Source organism: Eurosta solidaginis, chromosome 5 (genome assembly GCF_040869045.1).
Source record: "Eurosta solidaginis isolate ZX-2024a chromosome 5, ASM4086904v1, whole genome shotgun sequence".
Taxonomy (NCBI): Eukaryota; Metazoa; Arthropoda; class Insecta; order Diptera; family Tephritidae; genus Eurosta; species Eurosta solidaginis.
In genome coordinates, this window is record NC_090323.1 from 212,731,297 (window position 1) to 212,755,123 (window position 23,827).

A 23,827-nucleotide genomic window follows, 5' to 3' on the forward strand; every position below is an offset into this window, starting at 1 on the left:
GACGTTTGCTAGTGGACCCATGCAAATGCCCTAAAGACTATTTTAAGGAAATAAGCCTGGAATATCTGATTCCACTAGGTGATTTCAGCGTGACAGTACAAACCTTCAAGAAATGAGGCAGAACAAAACATTGATAACATGGAAATGGCCATTATAAAGAAGCTCCTAGAACTTACAAGTTCTCTTTTTAAAATGTTATGTCAAACATTTATACTACAAGTTTTGTTCGAAACAATCAAGTGTGGCAACTACATGCGAGAGAAGAAATTGAGAATGAGCTGAGCTGCAACTGAAAGAATTGAGAATCAGTTTTGTGACTACTATCCTACTACTTCTCACGGGAATGCTCTGGATCATTGAGAGACTTGAGAAGCAGATGTCGTGAAATTTTCGCACACGTGAAATGTGATAGGCAGATGTTGCCGCTGTTTTTCATTTAACTCATATGGCGAAAGGCTAAGCAGCGACATCTATTTTTGAAATAGTAGGTATATTAAAGGCCGCGTTACCAACTAAAAAAGAAGTAATTAAAAAATTTTCTGGCTCACAAATTGAACCAGACTTCTATCTGGATTTATCTGGCTCAAATCGTTGTTGTTGCATTTACATGCAAAATTATTTATCTGGCTCAGGATTTTGCCACCGGATGATAGCTACTATTTTCATTTCTATATTCATATGTATGTATATGTAGCAAGCATGCGTATTTATGTATTCATATATTTACGTATTTATATGGCGGCCGCCGTGGTGTGATGGTAGCGTGCTCCGCCTGCCACACCGAAGACCCTGGGGTCACACCCCGGCCAAAGCAACATCAAAATTTTAGAAACAAGCTTTCAGAAGAAAAATTTTCTAGGCGGGCTGCCCCTCGGCAGTGTTCGGCAAGCACTCCGACTGTATTTCTGCCATGAAATGCTCTAAGTGAAAACTCATATGCCTTGCAGATGCCGTTCGGAATCGGCATAAAAAAAGTAGGTCTCGTCCCGCCAATTTGAATTTTTAAGAAAAATTAAAAAGGAGCATGACGCAAATTGGAAGAGAAGTTCGGCCTAAAATCTCTTCGGAGGTTATCGCGCCTACATTTATTTATTTATATGGCAAAATAGGTACTTTCATACAAAGCTGTCGCAACAACTTTTTTTGTTTATTTGACTACTAAAACGGTCAATTACGAATAAACGATTTGTGCGCAGTTGATTCAACATCTTGTTGCGATGGATAAAATTTGACAGAAATTTCGGTTGAATTGATCCGTATTTCGGTTGATTTTACCAGTCTTTTTCTTTCAGTGTACTTAGGAAGGCAGGCGTTAGTGATTCCAACTTTATTACGAAATTAGGCATGACAGAACCATAGACGTGATCATTTTAAGAAGTCGCAGATATATAAGAGTACTAGTCCTGAGCGTACCGGTTTATATACGGCAATGGCCTTTCAACATCGGCAACCTTCGAGGAGTGTTAAAACAAGGAGAACAGGATGTTCTATCCCGTAAACTGTGCCAATTGCACCTTACTCAATCAGCTCTTCACTTTACATACGTTAAATCTTCTCCAATCTAAATCCAAGCTAAAATAATTACTGCGCTGAGGAACCATCGTTGACAATTGATAGCAAGTGCTTAGAATTTTGGTATAATTTGCCTTGGTAACATCTTCATGACAATTAATTGGCGCTTAACCGCCAAGGCCGTAACGTCCAAGTGGCTTTCCAAGCTCAATGGAGGTCTTCCCGCCTTCTACCTCCAAATACGATTTCGATAGAAATATATTCTTGAATTTGATAGCCTTGCTCTGTAAATAAAGTAGTTCTGTATTCCATAAAACGTAGTAAACGCGAACAAATTCTGGTCTCGCCCTTATGCTTCCAATCTGCACTTACAATCGCACGACGTATATATTTACCCAACACATAAATGCGTCAAAAAATAAATATGTAGTACAAGGTTATATTTAGATTACAAGTTATCAAAAGTTCACTTAAATATTGGAGTGCATTCCAATCGATATTGATATGTTCACATAGTACAAAATACTAAATTCGCCCATCCAAACATCGCTCTATGAGGCACCAAAACGGGTCTATTTAAGAGTTCCAAAATGTATCATATTTACCCATGAATCCCTCTCGTTAAGACATACTAGTTCTAGGTGCGAGGGCATAGCTGTTACAACAATTACAAGAACAACAACATCAGGGCTTAGCTGTTTCTGAGATGCTTAGCTGTTTGCACATCGAATTTTCCGCGACATAGCGGCTGCGGTGGTGTGGTGGATGTGTTCTCCACTTACCACACCCGGGTCCTGAGTTCAACTCCCGGACAAAGAAGCATCAAAATTTTGAATAAAGGCAGATAAAGTTGGAAGGCAGGTTAAGAGATTCAATCGGCTGTAACCATCGTGCGCGAGATAGAGATGGCACTTCTCCCGAAATTCTGTTTTTCGGTTTATAGCGTGAAGGACCCACCAGAACAATTCAAGAGGATGAAGAGAGCGGAAAACGCAGGTAGTTGTTGTTGTTGTAGCGATGAGGATACTCCCAGGCCTTGCGGAGTGTTATCAATATTGATGGACATTTGCTGGGTACAAATCCGGTACGTTCCCATAACAATCACCAGCCCGACCACCTCGGGAACGATTTAGTATGACCACATGAAACCTTCAAGGTCACAACGCCATCCCACCCCCTAGATCCATGAGGAGCTTAGGGTCGCCAGAGCCTCGGCTGTTAAAGTACCAGGATTCGCCACGAGTAGGGGAGTTTGACATTTGGGTTGGAGAAGCTTTATTTTGCGCTGGCAACACCTTGAGGGGGTTGCGCTACACAACCCCTTAATTGGTATTTTAGTCGCCTCTTACGACAGGCATAATTGCCGCGGGTATATTCTAAGCCCCCTAACCCGCTGGTGACAAAACGTAGGTCGTCATAGGCGGAGATGCGAGTGTGCACCACAAATTTCGGGTAAGTGGAGATACAAACGATAGGGTTGAGTATACCAAAGTAGTCTGCAAGTAGATAACAGTGGTCGTGTTGGTAGTGGAAATTGGAGTTGGAGTTGAAGTTGAAGTAGGGGTGCGAGTGGGAAGTGCGTAAAGAAGAATTAGAGGTTTATAGAGATGAAGGGAACAGGGAAACGACAGGAATAAGAAAGAGAAAATCAAGATAGAGAATACGAGGATAGGTTAGATAGTGATAGAGCAAAACGAGCACCACATTTTAAACGTAAGCATACCAATTTGCCGATAGGACAACGTCTACTGGGTACTCTAGGCGTCGGAGTGGGAGTGGAAATGCGACTGGAAGTTGGAGTGTAAGTAAGAGTTGGTGAAGAAGAATGGGAGGTTTATGGAGATAAAAGGAATAACGAAAGGACAGGAATAAGAAGGAGAAATACAAGATAAAGTATGGGATAGAGAGTGATAGCGGGAGGGGAGCACCACTTTTTAAACGTTTAGAAAAAACAACTTTGGGGCAGGGCAACGTCTAACGGGTATACTATAAAATTTATAAGATCTCGGCGAAATCGTAGGTAGGCAAAAGGTAGGGCATCAACCTGTTCGAAACGATTAGGGGCTTTTATACTCCGGCCATAAGAAAATATGGTCCTCTTATCCCCCTTGCTATCTTGCTGCTATTGAAATTGAAAAATTGCCAAGAATTTTTATGTGGATTGGATTGGAGCGTTCTATTATTTGGTGCTGCCTCTGTAGTGTGAAGCTACGCAATGTCAAACAACATTGCATTTTAAAATCCATACATAAGAAGTTCTTTGACTTCGATAGCGAAGCATGAACTGCAATTCAATTAAATGTTGTGAACTATTTTCTTTTGTAAAAATACCCCTCTCTGACATATAACATTCAACACTTTTGTAATTATTAACGAAGCAGAATACTCAATTAGCCAAGCAAACAATTATTATACTGATACATCCCATTAAATAACTTGAAGAAGAATAAGAAAAAATAATAATAAACAATTGCAATGAGAAAAAGTAAGTCATTGGGAACAGTTGAGAGGTTTCATTTCTTTGCACTAACTCTCATAAGACTCGACACGATATACGGAAAAACAATGCCCTTTGTTCTTTTTTAAAAACACATACTCGTACACAAATATGCAGGCACAGACGCGTGTGTGTATGGGTGTGAAGATAAGTTTATAGTCTGGGTCAAAAGTAAAGAATCAATATTTCTTTCAAAACAAGAAAATTTTTGGCAGGACCTCGAGCCATGGCCTAGTCTGCTATTGAATAGGGCATGTATTACGCTCCTAGACTATTTTATGGGAATGTGTCGCAACTCGGTTTGTTGATATTCTGGCTTTGCAAGAAAAGAAAGGCCAAAGACGTTGTTATGGTGTTGGCCTCGTGGTTAGAAAAGGACCTCGCCATTACGTACTGTGTTTAACCTACAAGCAGCGAGTATCTGGCGGATCTTAACGTGAACAAGGACTTTTTATAACAACATAAAACGAACACGGGTTATGCTTGTCCTCATGAGAGTATCTGCCTTAGGTTTCATGCATTGTAGAAAGCCTTTTTTCTTCACATAAGAATATTTAAACATTTTGCAGAGTAATGCAAAGGGAAACTCTTCAGTGAGCATAAATCATTTTCAAACTCATTTTACGGTAATATTCTCTCCCTTTGGTCACGCTTGCGCTCTTAATTCGAGCTTATATAATTAACTGTTTTCCTGTGACTAGAGGGCATCCTGCGCTGTACAAATTGGTTCAACTTCTTACATATATAAAGGAGCAAGGGCATTCCACTCCATCGGGCTAGGGGGCTTAGAATATACCCGCGACAGGTATGCCTGTCGTAAAACGGACAAAAATACCAAATTGATTCAAGGGGTTGTGTAGCGAAACCTTGGTGGAGTATCCTTATCGCTACATCAACAACAGGAAGGGCATTCAGTTGTATTCCAATCGATCAACTGGCCTAAGTGTACCCCACGGCTTTGCTGGGGCCAGTTACCATAACCTAACCCAGCCGTACACTTCGCAATCTCTAGAATTAATGAAAGCACGCATTTATGATGCCATACCTTAGAATTTCCAACAGAGAGCTCAAAGATGAGCAGTTGAAAAACTGCTAGGCCTTTGACTTCGTATTGCAACGAAGCTATCAAATCACGAAATCTCTATCACCGGGTTTTGACGCTTAATGGCCTAGGCGATTTTTACCGTTGTATAACAAATCACGTCAGTTATCCCTGTTCTTATTGAAGCGATAAAAATACTTTACGAAGGTTTTGGGGAGTGTTAACGATGCTGATCGTCCTTTGCTGGATATAAATCTGATGCGTTCCGGTAACAAGCACCATTAAAGTACTAGCCCCACCATTTCGGAAACGATTTAATATGACTACATTTAACCTTCTAGGCCACTCCGCCCCATCCAGCCCCACCCCCTAGTTCCATGAGGAACTTGGGGTCGCTAGAGCCTAGCCTGCTAAATATGTGTATGATACATTCATATTTGTAACAGGATTCCAATGGCGTAGGAAGTGTTCACAAACGAGTTGCAGAAGCTGTGAAGCCTTAAAACTTTTAATTGCGCTTATCAACCACTCACAATTACAGACCCGAATTGGGAGCACAAGACAAATTAAGTCTTCATATATTTTTTTCGCCCAACCCTTTAACCTTCGCTGCCACCAAATACGGATGTCGAGAAAAATACTTGCTGGTCCCAAGCATCTTCATTCATTTTCTTTTCTTTCGAGCACTCCTATGGTCATCCCATCTTGTTAACAAAATCGATTATTATCTTCAAGCAAGACTTACTAATATAACAGCCTGTACCCGCGTTGTTTAGGTCTGCAGATAAAATTATCATATTAAGCATCTGGCTAAAGAAATCGCACAACAGGTGCTCTCATTGCCTGAAAACATTGTGTGGTTCCAATTGCTTGGAAGCGGACCGTTCCAATTCTTATGGAGCTTATGGTATTGCTCAACGAAATTTTACCAAGCCTTATGAGTTTTCAGGGGAACACAAATTCATGCATATTAGGATACAAGCAATTCCTTTTGGTGCAGTCAAAAGTTGCTTTGCACTCGCAAAGAGATGAGGCATGTCTATCCTTTTATCTTGTAGAGGTTTTGTTGTGTCGCGAAAATGTGGTTGGTGATAGATTTCCAAGGCCTGAGCCGCACTGATAAAGTGCAATAACTTTGTTGACCTTGGGTTTTAGTCTTTCACAATATGATTGCCGGATAACATGCGAATACACCTTAACTTTTTTCCAACCCTTTATCCCGTTTTTTAACAGCCCAGCCAGCAGAGCTTTTCCTTTTCTACCCGCTTTATTGCTTTTAAGATGAAATTCCGCCTTTGTCACTTCGTCATACTGAGGCATTGAAACATTTTCCATAGTCATGTCTTAGGGCATCCGGCCCACATCACTATTTAGCAAAAGATATGCCCTTTTCGCTCCCGTCGGATGTTCTGGTAAAACTTCGGAATTTATTACTATTAGAGAGCTTCTGAAGTTTTTTACACTTACATATTTCGGTCTCACGTATTTTCCTTCTACTCAGACAATTTTTTTCTTCCTTCGCAAATTGCACACTGAGCGTTGTTGCGTCAGTACGTGGCATGCCCTGGAGATAAAAAAATAAATAAATGTAAGGCGCGATAACCTCCGAAGAGTATTTAGGCCGAGCTTCTCTTTCAATTTGCATCGTGCTCCTTTTTAATTTTTCCTACAAATTGGCGGGACGGGACCTACTTGTTTTATGCGAGGCAGATGAGTTTTCACTGATAGCTTTTCTTGGCAGAAGTACACTCGGAGTGCTTGCCAAACACTGCCGAGGGGCGGCCTCGCTTAGAAAAATTTTCTTCTAATTGAAAAACCTTATTTCTAAAATTTTGATATTGCTTTGCCCGGGGTGTGAACCCAGGGCATTCGGTGTGGTAGGCGGAGCATACTACCATCACACCACGGTAGCCGCCATGCCCTGGAGATAGCATTATACTATTTAGAGTTAGCTCGACATTCCTTATTATTTCAGTTATTTCTTCGAGTTCGAGTGAGAGATATGCCCTCATTGCTCGGTTATATCATAAGATTTAAGAGATCGGTTGCGTTATCATCTCCTCGAAAGTAAACTAGTCGAAATTTGGACCTCGTAGAGCTGAAAAAGTACGTCATCAATATTTGTTCAAATTCCTTGGCAATCTCAGGCATTGTTTATAGGTTTAAATTGCTTTTAAAAATTGTCGCACCTCTTTTGCTATACACTGTACATACTATTAAGGTTAAGCAGTAAATATTGACGCAGAAGAGACAAATTAAGAGATACCAAATAATTTACTAGCGTTGTAGTAATTTGCTGTGAAAGCAAATATTTACTAAGCGTTGAATGTGCTGAAATGGAATTTTTTAACATTATAATAAAAGGGTATTTCCCCACTTCCGTAGCACTCCTAGAATAATAGCTAACTTGTGCTAAATACATATATATGTGCATGCATATATATTGATCTGCAAAATATTGGTATCAAAGTTGCTGTTAATAATCCCCAACCAAATGCACCCTAATGTCATCTCAAACGTTGACAGCAGTGGGATTTTTTGTCAACATCTCTAGGGTTCTTCGATAATATGGCACACGCTAATGTACATTCGCATACAATGTACGTATAGATATGTAAAAATGTAGTGAGTGAGCATAATTATTGTAAAATACCATACAGTTATCGTTATGATATTCTTTCAATTTGTGCTTTCACGCCAATGATGTGCTGAGGGAGTGGAGTTGACACTAAGCCCGAAAAATTTATTGGTGGCACCCAAATGAAATTTCATTATAAATGCATACATACTTTGGTTTTAAGATAAGAAAACTTTGAATTTTTTTTCAAACTTGAAAGTATGTACTTAATATACATACAAACCAACTGGCAGAACCGGCAGACGTTGTTCTGCCCTAAATTTGGTATAACTGCATACATTTTAATAAGCTTTTTCCGTCTAACTCTGACCTCGCCCCTCTACACTTTTCCTAATCTTTGTATTCACTCCTCCCTCCGTATTTTTCGCTTCATCTGTCTCCATCTTCGTCTCATTCTATCTCTTTCTCAGTCTCCTTCTCTCTTTTCCTTTCTCTCAAGTTTTTCTCATTCTTCTTCATATCTTATTGCCAGTCCCAAAGGGTAGAGGTTTACGCCGATCACTTTATCGGCGGCTGCGTGGGCAGCGCGCCGGCTTACGCCGGTTTTCTTACTTTAAAAAGCTTGATTTTTCTATTTAAAAAAAAAAATGTATTTAGGAAAGGTTTTGTTTGTATGTATTTAAAGAAATCAACGTGTTGGCCATTTCGGAAGGATCCGGGGTTTTTGCCTCAAGATCTCGCAGACCGTTCAAATATTTTCAGGAGTTGCTCCTTGCGAAGGGATTGTCCCTCGTTCACTTACTCCAGAGAGGCTTCGGCGACTTACGGTTGCTATTAATGGTCTATCATGACTCTCGTGGCACAGGGCGCCTCCAGTTTTTTCGGCTGTTTTTAAGAGCTACAATTCCCGATGTGCGAACAGTAGCAATCCCGATCACCAGTCGCTACCACGCCTGCTGACCCTCACACGATATGCCAGCACAGAATCTATAGGACTGCGACTTCGAACTCATACCTTCGTCGACGTCATTTTCCTAGAAGCTCTAGGTGTAGCTCCGCAGACTTTCCAACGGATGCCTTTGTCACGCTATGCTGCCGAGCTGCACCAGAGAAACACCTTGAAACGTTAGAGAGTGACCATTATGGATGACCGCGTAGCTTCAGTTTTCAGACTGGTTCGACTGTCCACTACGTTAGGGTAGTAGCACACACGGTTATTATTTCGACTGTCTTGGGAAAGCTTTTGAGAATCATTTCAAAGGAGTGTTTATGCCCCTAGAACCTACTAAAAGATTTCGCATCACTGATTTGGCTTATTCTTTCAGCCAATCGCAATAAAAAATAAAAAAAAAAAAATCGGCTCCTTTTTTGCTTTTTAACAACTTGAGGACAATTTGAAAACAATTTGAAACGCCTTGGGTAATTTTATTTGAATTCATTGTTCATTATTTTTTGGAAAAAATATGCAAAGTGAGCATATAAATTTATTATATAACTTTTCTTTTAGTGTTTTGTTTTAATAAATTGGTGAATTGGGTGATGCAAAGTCCGTGACATCGAAAACGTCTGTTTTTTTTAAATAACTTTTGAACAGTTAGAAAGAATTAAATTTCGCAATTAGTTTCTTATAACTGGCAGTGATGCGCATCCGTTGATACCACTTTCGATCATATCCGACCAATTTTCGACATGAACAATAAATGGCCTAAACAGTCTTAAACGACCCTAATCGGCGGCGGCGGTGGCGTTTATCGGCGGCGTATATCTCTACCATAGGGTGGTATGTATTTTGTTCCAGTCCCTTTCCGAGTCTCAGTCCCAGTCCCACTCCGAGTCTCAGTCTCAGTCCCAGTCCTAATCCCGGTCCCAGTCCGTCTCTGGTGTACTTCCCGGAAAAAAACATCGTAAATACTAATATAGGCAAATTTATATACCAAATTTCAGGAAAATCGAATAGGACGTATGTAATCAAGTATGTGGGTATTATTAATTCATGTCTTTATTTTGGCTTCGCATGCATATTTATCACTTTTGCCAGGTTGATGCGACTAAAACGAATATCACAATGAAAATTACTTAAAAGCTCTCAGCAACAGCTTTCATTTGATATCCAAAATACACACATTCTAGGGATATCCGGGTCCATGTTTTGGCCTATATCTCGAGACCCAAGACACCCACCGGTATAAAAAATTATCTGTAGTAAGGCACACATCAACAGCTTCAATTTGGTATCCATAATGTAAGAACGCATCCTATTGTTACCCTGATCGACGTTTTGGCCTATAGCTCGAGACCATTGGTGACTAGGGTATGACTAGGTATGAAAACTACCCTTTATTAAAGCACTCATCAGCAGCTTTCATTTGATATTCATATTGTATAAACACATTCTAGGGGTGCCCGGGTCCACGTTTTGGCCTATATATTGAGACCCTAGTCACCAATAGGTATGAAAACTACCCTGTACTAAATCACTCATCAACAGCTTTCATTTGGTATTCATATTGTATAAACACATTCTAGGGGTGCCCGGGTCCACGTTTTGGCCTATATATCGAGACCCTAGTCACCAATAGGTATGAAAACTACCCTGTACTAAAGGACTCATCAACAGCTTTCATCTGATATCCATACTGAATAAACACATTCCAGGGGTACCCGGGTCCACGTTTTGGCCTATATATCGAGACCCTAGTCACCAATAGGTATGAAAACTACCCAGTACTAAAGGACTCATCAACAGCTTTCATCTGATATCCATACTGAATAAACACATTCCAGGGGTACCCGGGTCCACGTTTTGGCCTATATATCGAGACCCTAGTCACCAATAGGTATGAAAACTACCCAGTACTAAAGCACTCATCAACAGCTTTCATTTGATATCCATATTGTATAAACACATTCTAGGGGTGCCCGGTCCACTTTTCGTCCTATATCTCGAGATCCTGGTCCACTTCCCGGAAGAAAAATTATCCGACATTTTATTCTAGATATAACGCTACCTACATACCAAATTTCAGGCAAATCGAGCCATATATACGATAGTTTAGAATAAATCGGTCACAAACACTCTCCGGGTTCCTACTAAGTTATCCTGAAAGTTTTAATAAAATCGGCGTGGTAGTTTCGGAGTCCATAAGCCTCATACAAACATACAAACATACATACATACATCCCATTTTATATATATAGATTAGTAAAAAAAAAAAGATTAGTAAAGAGCAAATATGATTTTCGATGCAGCATCGTGCGCTGACATATGAGTTGATTGCATATGCTTGTCGCTCCCCGTAGTACTCACCTTTCAACGCACGATGCTGTCTACTTTGGAAGAAAGATTTATGCATTTTTAATACACCTAGTATACTGGGTCGGTTTATTAACCGATATCGCGCCATCGATTTTTCGATAGGATTAGGGCTCAGGGGAAAAAGTTCCACTACGCATACCCAAAAAAATAATGTTCGAGCCTGCGAAAAAAAAAATGGAGAAAGGGTCTATTTTTCGACCAAAACACTCCCAAAAACCCAAAAAATAATAAAAGATAATAGTTATCGCCGACGTTTTTACAACAGTTTTTTGAAAAAAAAAAAAAAAAATATTTTTGGAGTGTTTTGGTCGAAAAATTTACCCTTTCGGCATTTTTTGCGCAGGCTCCAAAATTATTTTTTTGGGTATGAGTACTGGAACTTTTTTTCCTGAGCCCATATCCTATCGAAAAATCGATGGCGCGATATCGGTTAACTTTCGTCCATACAAATCGGCCCAGGTTAATGCCTAGTAAATTCGTACGCAAGTCCTCATCTCATTAATCACTGACAAGACCATACATCTTCCCAAGAACTGTTCTCTCGAATATTCCAAAAGGATATCACATTCTCACTCGACACGTCTTTTACATCAGAATAGGCCTCGATGTTATATTTTCCTTAACATCATTTGTGATACAACGTAGATTCCATAGTCCACTATTGGTGTCCTCTGCGTGTTCATTATATGAAGCACTGAGACAGGAGCGTATGCTTCTTCTTGCTAACCCTGGCGTTGATGCAACTAATTCCGGTCCCTATGGTTCTGCTGTATATGCCGGAAAAGGATCTAGTTCAGACTGTCTTACTCTTGCCACCGTTTAGGTTGTTCTGAGTTTGAATTCAATCTTCGCCGTCACCGAAATTTCTCCCTCCCTGCTGTTCGCGTTCAAGGACGTCCCGCGGTTCACGCTCAAACGGTCACTCCAGCTAACGCGGTCACTCTAACTCATCACTACAATCTACATAGCAATGCCGGGCACTAGCTTCACCCCCGTCGCACTCCTTATTATCCGATACACGAACTCGCGTAAGAAGGAGTCATCAACTTCTAGTCCCCCACACCATGTGCTCCGTATGCCACCTAATAATATTTCTGATCGCGGCATCGGAATGCAGTTCATGCCTTGGCCGATGCCACCTTCATAGATGCTCCGGGCTTAGAAATGGCAACCGTCCAACCGACGAATTCATTGCACCGTACTGCAGAAATACAAACACCAAACCATCGACACCAGGTTCTCCAGCAGCCGACAGCACTTGGGGAAAATACAAAGAAACGCTAATCATGTACAAAGTAATTGGCCGACCGCTCACCAGTTTAGCTGCCTGGTCTTAAAAACACAAAAGGTTGCAGGTTTTTCAAAATGGTGCAATCAGAACTGCAAGGGGATGTTTCTTTATGACCCCTGAACATTATATAGTGAAGCCAAAGTGCTCAACATTACAGAGCATCACGAAATACTAAAAAACCGGGAACCCCCTAGCAAGCAACTGCTTGATCGCCTACGGTACCTGCCAACACAGTCTTTTAATCCAGGAGGCGGCCCAAAGCAAAATCCACACAGAATCGGTAAACGCCTTTCCAGGAAGCGCCCCGTGAACCCTGTTATCCATATACAATATCTTACTCTTGCAGAAGAAGGAAGCACACTACCAAGGGAGGCACGAGTCACCCTGTCCGAACTTCGTTCTCGATACTTTAACTAGTTAAACTCTTACTATTATTGTATGCCCCACATGGCCCCAGTCATCTTCTCAATTGTAATGTGGAACCTACGCCTCTAACACCTATCTCCTTATGGTTCGCCCCTGTTGAAACCGCCAATTCCCTTGGACTTCTGTTAAAGGACTTTGATGACAATTTGTGATTGGTCGCATGCATTGAATGGGGCGAAGCACTGGTAACACAACAACATCAAAATTTCATATCCACACCTGTATAAGTGTCAACATCTATCTCTCAGGACTAGCCCCTTTAATTGCTTGCTCTAGCGATGGTATCAATCAACCAGGAAAGGGCACCGTCTCTAATAAGATCTCAGACATTGCGAGAAAAAGTATAACTTTTAATTGACTGGACCCTTCTGATAATTGTTTTATCGGCCGAAGCTATTTATCGTCTCTTTATATTTGTAGTCGTATCGTATCGTATTTGTAATCGCCGTGGTCCCATGTAAAAGGATAGGACTTAGGCTATTATTGCCTGAGACCGCATATATGAAGTCTGTTGGCTCACATTCGGTTTTACTAATAAGCTTGCGAGAATATATCTTAGATTTTACAGTTAATTAACTTTTGCTTTTTTTCCAGCGTACGTGAACGTTCCAAAGTACACCGCAGTCCTGATTGGTCGAAACGTGTCAGAGATAAAAGATTGCATCAAAAGAAAGCGATTAGTTGTATTGAAGGTAAGTCGATTTCCATTGTTATAAGGCCAGCATTATCGATATGCTCTGAATTATATAATATTTATAAAAATGGAACCAACCTGGTGCTCGTCGCGTTGTCGTGATGTTCAAAAATATCATGTTTACCTGTTACCTCTCACCTTTTCCCAACGGGTCTGGACTTGTGTCTCGCCAGGTTGACATTTTGGGTTTTAGAAAAGTTCAAATATAATTTCTAAATTTTTTTGAGTACTCCAAGGTAGTGCTGGCATATTAGATCACGGTTTCTGATTATGTGAAAAGTCGGTAGGAAAAAAAAATATATATATATAATTCCCGGTATTCTACCAAATTCACACGTTGTGGAACTTCCATTCCTCGTGTAGAACATTTGCTTGCACCCAAGTCAGGTGCTACGATGTACGATTTTAAAGTCAGCAGATCCTTCGGTTGAGACAATTACTTGGAATCGGCTGCATGGACTGACTTTTCCATGTCGTCTACCCTGCAGAATAATTAATGGCCAAGCAGTTTATGTTCCGTACGATTATTATTAGATATCGTTCAAGTTCATAGATCGCGAAGCCACCGTATCATTCAGTTCTTAGGTGCAATAGTTTGACATACCGCGAGTGACTGGACGTTAATTTGGTAAGCAGTGACTACAGCGTAAGCCCAAAGGTAATGTTGTTTTTATTATGCAGCCTAGAAGATTATCTTGTCTGCGGGAGTAACGACGGGTTTGCAGGCGTTGACGGTCTCATACCAAAATTGCACTGAGCCAACATCAGAACCGTGTGTAACATAGACTTCCACCCTATCGCAAACCAGGATCTGGGGAATTGTCCTAACCTTTGTTTTTTAGTGAATGTGTAAAGGTCTTCTGGCTATCGGTGCTCTTGTCTTTTTGCTATGTAGGATGCTGGTGTGAAAAGCTGCCGCGTATAATGAAGGTACCGGTAATCGCGAACATCACTCCGCCACAGATTTCACACCAGCAGTCCTTAGCCCAGCTTATGTTTTATGATGACAGCGGGCGTACTATTTCAGAGCGAGATTAGGTTAAATACCCTCCTTGACTAGTAAATTGACAAGCAACTATAATTTCTGGATTTCCTGATGAATATGCTGTTTTAACTAGAATATATCGAAAATAACGCAGTCGGCTAACACTAAAGCCCTTGCTTCGTTTAAACCTGATAGCTATATGTACCAGCTATCTTGGGAATAACAGTTGGCATTATTGGGAGTTTCATGGGAAGGAGATGATTTCGTCAATGTATTTTTATATGAAACGTTTCAAACTGCAAATCCTTGCCATTTCCCTGCATCTTAATTTTTAAACACATATTATTTGGACTATGACTGCGTCATTGCCCTTTCGCTACAGAAGAAACTACTTATATATGTACCTAACAGCATGCTAATTCGCTTCTCAAGAAGTAGCAGAAGAGACAACCCTAATCGGAAGCTGTTCAGATATGCATTCTTCCTACTTAAAAGCTATTTTTTTTATTGCTATAAGCTTGGTTGGCTTCGCCTACCACACTGAAGGTCCTGGGTTCAACTCGCGGGAAAGGTAACATCAAACAAGTAATGGTGTCTAAGTTCGGGCGTAACCGAACATTATATACTCAGCGTGAGCTTCAATTGTACATTTCATTTCAGATAAATTACTTTTATACATAACACGTGGCACCGCCCGTTTAAAAAAAAAATGTCTCCCCATTTCCTCTTACAATAAAACTTGATAAGTGAAATATCATTGATTCAAAACTATTTTTTGCTAAGTTATAGCTTATTATTCTAGTCTACGACCCTTTTAAACATGATTTATATCTAAGTTGCCGTGGTGTTTAACTGATCTCGTCCATTTTTACTAGAAATATTTCCTGCTATAGCGAAAATTTGTGTACCCAATTTTATTACGATCCGTTAATTTTTCTTCGAGTTATGGCTCCCGAAACAGAGAAAATTGCTTAGTCATAAAAAGGGCGGTGCCACGCCCATTTTTTCAATTTGAAGCTTTTCCTATTTATTGTTATAAATCCACTTGGGAAATGAAATACCATTGATATAAAGCTCTTTTTTGCAAAGATATCTTTTATATAAAAGTGGGCATCTTCTTAACCGATTTCGTTAATTTTTCTTCAAAGCATTCCATATAGTAAAGGCAACCTTTCTGCCGAATTTTTTTACGATAGGTTTAACGATTTTTGATTTATGAGTAATAATATTTGTAAAATTGAAAATATCACAAGTGAGCGGTGTCACGCCCATTTTAAACAAGTTTTTCAAATTTTTATCAAGAGTCTCAAAATAAGTCCACGCGTCAAATGTCAACATTCTAGGTGTATTATTTACTAAATAATCAGGTTTTTTCTGTTTTCCAAAATGTTATATATGTATATAAAAAGTGGGCGTGGTTATCACCCGATTTCGCTCATTTTCAATACCAATCTATTCTGGTTCCAAATAAGCTCGTGTAGCAAATTTGATGAAAATATCTCAATATTTACTCAAGTTATCGTGTTAACGGACAGACGGACGGACATGGCTCAACCAAATTTTTTTTCGATACTGATGATTTTGACATATGGAAGTCTATATCTATCTCGATTCCTTTATACCTGTACAACCAACCGTTATCCAATCAAAGTTTTTCTAAGCGGGGTCGTCCCTCGGCAGTGATTTGGCAAACACTCCGAGTGTATTTGGGCCATGAAAAATTCTCCGTGGAAAATAATTTGCCTTGCAGATGCCGTTCGGAGTCGGCATAAAAGATGTAGGGGCCTTTCCGCAAATTTATAGTGAAAGTTAAAAGAATCACGACGCAAATTGGATGAGAAGCTCAGTCCAAAACTCCTCGGAGGTAAATCGCGGCAAGTATTAATTTTTTTAAGCTTGGTTATCGTTAGATCATATTGATTGACATCAAAAACTGCCTCAAATTGACCCGCTGGTTATTTGGTGCCAAATACGTTGCCATTATGTCACATAGATTACTAAAAGTCGATAAAGTAGTGTGTAGTCAAAACCAGGCCCGTCGAGAGGGGGGCCTAAGGGGGTTATTTACCCTGGGCCCGGGCTTTGGTGGGCCCGGGAATCTCAAAAGACTATCCAAGCTTTTTTCTTACAGAAAATAAACAAACCACACCTTTAATCACCTTTCGTAGATAGCAATCATTTTAAATTTCAACAAATTTTAAAAATCTCTTCACGTGTCTGCACCCCGCACAAGCGACGGCTTTGTAGTATAAAGTTGAATTCGTTTTCTGTTGCAGCAGAAACATTCGGTATGATGCAAATTCTTTTACAGCGATATACATGTATGTATGTATGTAATAACGTTGGCGATAACAGTTTTTTGAAAAGAAAAAAAAACATATCTTTTGGGTTTTGGGGAGTATTTTGGTCGAAAAAATTACCCTTTCGCTATTTTTTCCGAAGGCTAGAAAATTATTTTTTGGGTATGCGTAGTGGAACTTTTTCTTCCTGAGCCCAAATCCTATCGAAAAATCGATGGCGCGATATCGGTTAATAAATCGACCCAGCCTAATACATATGCATGTATACGCTTAAATATACAAATGCATATAAATATGTAAAAGATGGTAATTTTGATTTTGAGAATTCGTTCATTTTAGTATGGGGGCCCGGATTTTCTCTCGGCGGCCCTGGTCAAAACCCTGGCTCAACTATATGGTTGGCTCATCTCATCAGCTGATTTTATTTTTTTTATTTCACTGGAGTAGGGATTGTAAAATGGAGATGGCAAACTCAAAATAAAACTAACACATTGACAACATTTTCTTACAACACACAAAAACTGCTAAGTTTTATGTTTTCATTCCATTCCATTCGCCAAACACCAACACGCAGATTTTGATAATCTGAACAAAGGTATGTTGTTTTTGTGGCGATGATACAACGATATAGTTGAGCCATGGTCAAAACTTTACCTCAAATTTTCTGTTCATTTATTTGACAACCTGATTTATCATTTCCAATGACAAGCCCGTTTTCATTGATATGTCAGGTTTTTTTTCGTTCAAATTTGACCCAGTAAAAATGGAGCATTTGAAAAGGAAGGGTTTGACAGCTACTTTTCCCAAACGCTTTGCTATATTCAAGTATTTGAACTGGATATTAGCGCTATCAAACAAAGCTTTGAGCAGCTAAGCCGCTGTTAAAAAATGTTCATTGTTTTACAAAAAGCTACAGTCTACAGCATACATTCCACAAGTCGAAAGCTCACTGTTGAGCTTTTTAACAGTAATTTATATGATCAATGACTTAAAGCTCTTTTGAATAACAGTGTGGATGGCTCTCTTAATATAGTCTCTCGTTTAATTTTCTAAGCACGAATTTATATTCCGTTATTTAATTGACAATATATAAGACACACAGAACGTAAATGGTAACAACGATTTTTGGACATTCAGGTCATAGCGATTACAAAATAATGAAAAAAACCCGCTAACTGAATAAAACAAAAAAACGAAAAGCAAACAAACTCATAAATACATACATACTAAACAGACATGAATGCTTAAACATTTTTTTTATTTTACATATTTGTTTAAAATGTTTTATTCGTCAACTTTAATCACAGCAACGCACGTGAGCAATGAAAGTGAAAAGGGAAAGGTTGTGAAATTAATGAGAGGAAAATTAAAAAGACGTGTAAAGTGACCTTTTGCATGCAAGTTGAAATTTAAAGCGGAAGAAAAAAGTTGTTAAGCTTTTTAAAACTTGTTTGTGTAGTAAAAAGGCATGTCTAAATCTTCGAGCGTCATGCTCGAGTGCTGGATCTACATGTGCATGTTAGTCATGCTTTGGCATCGATGCAAGCCGGAGATTAGCAAACCGTCAAGAAACGGTAAATGAGAGTGAGAGCGTAAAGATCAACATCTGAACCGAATACGGGACCGATCAGATAAGACATACATACATATGTGTTGTATATATGGGGTATTCCATCCCATTTCGACCAATTTTGAACCCGAACCCTTTAGAATTGGCTGAAAGTTTTTCTCCTTTTTCTAGCTTACGAAAGACGCTTTTCAGACTTTTTTCAAATTTTTTCATCCAACTCAAAAAAAGTTATGAATTTTTAAAAAGACACCGTTTTTGTTTTCAAAAATTGACCGTTTGGGATCTTTTTTTTTTTTAAATTTGTTTTTAAATTTACTTTTCGGAAAAAATACAAACAAATTTTTAAAGTTTTTTTTTAATTTTTCAGTTTTTCGAGATTTTTCGAATTTCGCCATTTTTTTGTTCTCATAAACAACTTCAATCAATTCTGCAATCATCCCCACTAATCCCGGAGTGGGCCGATTTTTTCTTTTATTTAATTGAAAAAAAAATTTTCAAAAATAAAATTTTTTTTTTAATTTTATTTATTTAGATAACAAAAAAATGTAAGAAAATGATTTTTAAGTATTCTTTTCTTTATATGTATATTATGATAATCTATGATTAAAATGACTCGCTTTCGCTGTCCAGCAACTGTCAGTCATTAATCCTGGTTATTTCAATGGTAGATTACCATAATATATAAAGAAAAGAATACTTAAAAATCATTTTTTTACATTTTTTTGTTATATAAATAAAATTGATAAAAAAAAAATTTTTATTTTTGAAATTTTTTTTTTTCAATTAAATAAAAAAAAAATATAAAAAAAATCGGCCCACTCCGGGATTAGTGGGGATGATTGCAGAATTGATTGAAGTTTTTTATGAAAAATTTCGAAAAACTGAAAAATTAAAAAAAAAGCTTTAAAAATTTTTTTGTATTTTTTCCGAAAAGTACATTTAAAAACAAATTTAAAAAAAAAAAATTAAAAATTCACAACTTTTTTTGAGTTGGATGAAAAAATTTGAAAAAATTCTGAAAAACGTCTTTCGTAAGCTAGAAAAAGAAGAACAACTTTCAGCCAATTCTAAAGGGGTCGGGTTCAAAATTGGTCGAAATGGGATGGAATACCCCATATGTATGCATGAACTTGGGTGTACAAGGTGCTTCAAAAGTTGAGATTCGATTTTATTTAACTTTTTTTTTTATAAATTTACTATTCTCCTACCCTTTTTTCTACAGTTTTTCAGAAATTTCCTTACATTTAATGAATAAAAGCTTAAAAGTTATAAGTACACAAAAGTAGAGACAGAATATCCAATGAAAAGTATCGATGCATTCAAATATACGACACGGACTTAAAAAAAATAAATAAATGTAAGACGCTGCAACCTCCGAAGAGATTGTCTTCCACGAGCTTCTCTTCCAAATTGCGTCGTGCTCCTTCTTTTAATTTTTCCTACGAATCGGTGGGACGGGAACTACCGACGGGATTTTCCGAACTCCGGACGGCATCTGCAAGACAGATACGTTTTCACTGAGAAGCTTTTAATGGCAGAAATACACTCGGAGTGCTTGCCAAATCACAGCCGAGGGGCGACCCAGTTTAGTAAAACTTTTTTCTAATTGACAAAAATTGTTTCTAATTTTTTGATGTTACCTTGCCCGCGAGTTGAACCCATGACCTTCAGTGTGGTAGACGAAGCACACTACCACCACAGAATCTTCGGTGTGGTAAGCGGAACACGCTACCACTATACCACTGCGGCCGCCACGGACTTGATCAGCCGAATATTGCTGTGATCGCTGAGGGAACTGAAAGCTTGGGGAAGAGGAGACCGCTGAACTTAACGTGAATCCCCAAAGGTAAAACTAATGATCTGCAATAATCGATCGTATATCATACATTGTGAGTTTCTCCTTATTAGTAAAGGCTTAGGTTTTTGCTAGTGCTGAATATCTAGAAGTACTTCTGATAGCTAAGCTGAATTGAAGCCTAGGTAGAAAACGGCCCAAAGAGGCGGTTTCCTTACTTCCCTAATTGTCGCTTAACCGTTTAAATGATTATGGCCGTCCAACTAGACGCGCCAGTCGCTTCTTCGCTCTGCCAACTTACGACAATTGGTCACACCATCGGTGTAGGGGTCGTCCTCTTCCTCTGCTTCCATAAGCGGGTTCCTATAAAAAAATACATTCTTAGCTGGAGCGTCAACTTTAATTCGCATAACATGGCCTAGCCAGCGTAGCCGCTTCGTTTTAATTTGCTGGACTATGTTGATGTCCGTTAGAAGTGGATTAATTACGATACGATTCCGTATTTCGGATCTTGATTGCACATACCTCCAAGGAGCCTAAGGCTGCGCTTGGCTGCAATTTGCAGGGTGCTCGTTTTTAAATTTTGCTACAAATTGGTAGTGCGTGGCCTGCATGTTTCAACCGACTCCTAACGCCATCTGCAAAGAAGATGACTTTGCGCTGAGAAATTTGCAGTGGCAAAAAATACACGGGGGCGTTTGAGAAAGCTAGGGCTGCAAACAGGTTTGAACCGCACCGCTTCCTAAACCGAACCACCAGCTGCTTTGGGGCTTTGAACCAAACCACAAACCAAACCAAACAGCACACAAAAAAATTGCGTTGTTTTCAGGGATCTCATTATGCTAAACATTGATAGCCTGAAAACTCCCTCTTATTACTTGAGGTACGTCCTTGCTTGTAAAGCCGTTCACCAAACAAGGACGCCATTGTATAGCACAGGTTTCATAATCGCTGTAAATGGCTGAAAAGAGAGAGAGAGCGCTATATGCTTCACGTACGCCTTGTCACTCTTCTACATCCATTACGTGCCGTGGAGGTCTTCTTCCCTCTCTCTCTTACGTTGTGCTTCCACGACAATTTACTGTCAGGAGATTTATACTCCAGGGTCATCCGTTCTAGCTAGGTCAGGCCCAATTTGGGACCTTTTACCTTTTAGCAAACAATATCAAATCCGTGTTCTTCGCGTTGGCGGTCGACCCGACATTGGATGCCCGCGTATGTTTATATCGAAGCGCCCGCCCCATTAGAGATTAACTACAACGTCATTTGCGTATTCCGTAAGTTTCACAGGTCCCTTGTTGAACAGCCTTAGAAGTTGTTTGATAACCAGCGTCCGCAGCAGTGGTGATAATACCGCGACTTGTTGCCCCTGTTCGTGGCCTCATATAGCAGCCTGTGTGAAGAAAACTTCCTCCAATTTAACATCTAGCCGATCCATCTGGTTCGTACCACTGAACCAAAGCGTTTAAATTTTTGAGTGGTTTGCAGGCATGATTTATACCATGCAGGGTGCTTTACATGTAGCAGTAATTCAACAGACTGATGTCTTCCGACAAGCCTAGGACTTTTGCGTCACTTTGTATTTGAATGGATGACGCGATATACCTGTATTTTCGCTTGACTATGGCTAAGAATCATTGTTATTCGCTAGATGTGTCTTAATGTTTATCTCATTCAAATTATGAGAACGACAGAACAGATTTTTTTAAATATATACAGGTAGATAGGTATTCCTACGTACATATATACCGCCAATAAATGATTTCAAATATGTAAAAACTGTTTTTATATATCACCTCACAAAAGCTTGTCTGTGCCATGGCGCAACGATACAAGGTGGCAGCATGGAACAGCTGATTATATACTTTTTTTATTTGATTTGATACATCAATTTCTGGTGCAGTATGATTTTGACATTTGTCCATCGAATTTACAAAAACAAAGTACCTACATGGAATTTTTATTTATGTTTGTAGGTATGTCACCATGCTGCCACCTTGTATCATTCCGCTATGGACTGTGCGCTCATCCAATCTCACCCAGATGGAGAGTCAATGAGTAAGAGACAAAGAGTTCATATAATTGCTTGTTAACGATCAACAGACAAACTGAGCGATCCACAAAAGCATTGCACCAGCCATACCCTCAGCATTTTTTAGCTGGCAAAAGACCATGAACGGCTGTACAGACCCATTAATACACAACACACCCCACCCCATCCAAACTCTTTGTGTACTGCAAATACTATGTGTAAGTTTGTCATGATTCGCGCGCTCAACCTATCGTCTCACAACCAGTCGTCAGTCATACGGGCCCAGTTCGATTGTTAGGACGTAGGAATCCACATTAACGCGTGTGCAACGTTACATTTGTGATCGAAAAATTCCCCTTTTCCCTCCAGTGAAGTGAGTCAGTGTGTGCAGAAAAAGTGAAAAGAAAAAAGTTACCGGATCAATAGTGATCAGGTTTTACATGCAATTTACAGCGCCAAGTGCATTGAGCCCCTCCTCCATGTGTCCACTTATATTTTTGGAAATTTTTCCAATGAATTGATTGCATTCCACTTGATGTGGATTTTAGTGAAATTATTTAAAAATAAAAATCTCTATTTAAAAAATTGAAATATGTTTTCAAGCTGGGTTAATGAATTGGGTACTTCTTTATTGTTTCAGTGCTGCTCACGCTCGGCAAAACAAAAGATCCATTAAAAATTTACTAAGAAACTACAAAAATAAAAAAAAGTTAGATAAAGTGTGTTAATCTCAAAAGCATCAACAAAAAAAACTAAAACTAATCAAGCAAGGTGTAAAAAAATCTGTGCAAAGAAAAGGTGTCAACTTAACTGAATATAGCTGTTAAATTTTGAAATAACAGTTTATATGCACTTAGCATCAGTAAGCGTAATAACAAAAAAAAAAAAAAAAAACAAGTAAGAAAGTCTAAGTTCGGGTGAAACCGAACATTACATACCCAGCTGTGCACTAGAAATGCTGTTGTTTGTTTGGTGTGTTAATAGTCTTATAAGGCTGCGTTATAAGACATTTAGGAAAAGTGGGTGTGGTCTTTAACCGATTTTGATTTTCCTCACTCAGCCTATATAATTTGGCAAGGATATTGTCTCTGCCAAATTTCAATGTAATATTAACGGCTTTTGAGTAACGGCTTGTTAAAATTTCAAATTTTCTTCTTCTAAATGTTGGTACCACGTCCATATTCCAAAATTTTTTGGAATCTATGTATGTTTTGCGTCATAAAACCAATCCTCCTACCAAATTTCATTAGCTTAGCGGTATTCGCTATTGAATTATCTTATTTTTTCCATTTTTCTAAATTTTCGATATCGAAAAAGTGGGCGTGGCTATCGTTCTATTTCGTTCATTTTCAATACCAATCTATTCTGGGTCCAGATGACCCCGTATACCGTATTTGAAGAAGATTTCTCAATATTTGCTCAAGTTATCGTGTTAACGGACGGACGGACATGGCTTAATCAAATTTTTTTCGATACTGTTGATTTTGATTTATCGAAGTCTCTATCTATCTCGATTCCTTTATACCTGTACAACCAACCGTTATCCAATCAAAGTTATAATACAAGTACAGCTGGGTATAAAAATTCGGTTTGTGTTACATTTACATACATACAATTATCTATTGTTGTTGTGATACGATGCAACCACAATAAATCGTCACTAAGCGTGATTACAAGTAAATATTACAAACTTATACAAGCGTACATTTGTCAAATTCCAGAGGCGTTCCCCAAAAAACTGTCTGGCTAACGTGTTGGGAACAAATGATCAATTTGTTTCTCAGAAGGC

General features: G+C 39.0%; 2 protein-coding genes across 9 annotated transcripts in view; one reads left to right on the forward strand and one right to left on the reverse strand.

Annotated features, from left to right (window-relative positions):
- Positions 1 to 23,827, reverse strand: part of BBS1 (Bardet-Biedl syndrome 1) — a 272,737-nt gene that overhangs the window by 164,465 nt on the left and 84,445 nt on the right. The gene's annotated exons all lie outside the window — the stretch shown is intronic.
- Positions 1 to 23,827, forward strand: part of Exn (Ephexin) — a 212,208-nt gene that overhangs the window by 129,727 nt on the left and 58,654 nt on the right. For 2 of the 8 annotated variants that reach the window (XM_067788067.1, XM_067788066.1), the window contains one exon: positions 13,257 to 13,354. In XM_067788067.1, the coding sequence (XP_067644168.1) occupies positions 13,257 to 13,354 (98 nt within the window). Of the gene's footprint in view, positions 1 to 13,256; positions 13,355 to 22,301; positions 22,901 to 23,827 lie in introns of those variants that run through there. The other 6 variants (XM_067788070.1, XM_067788071.1, XM_067788068.1 and 3 more) reach the window with 6 other exon arrangements.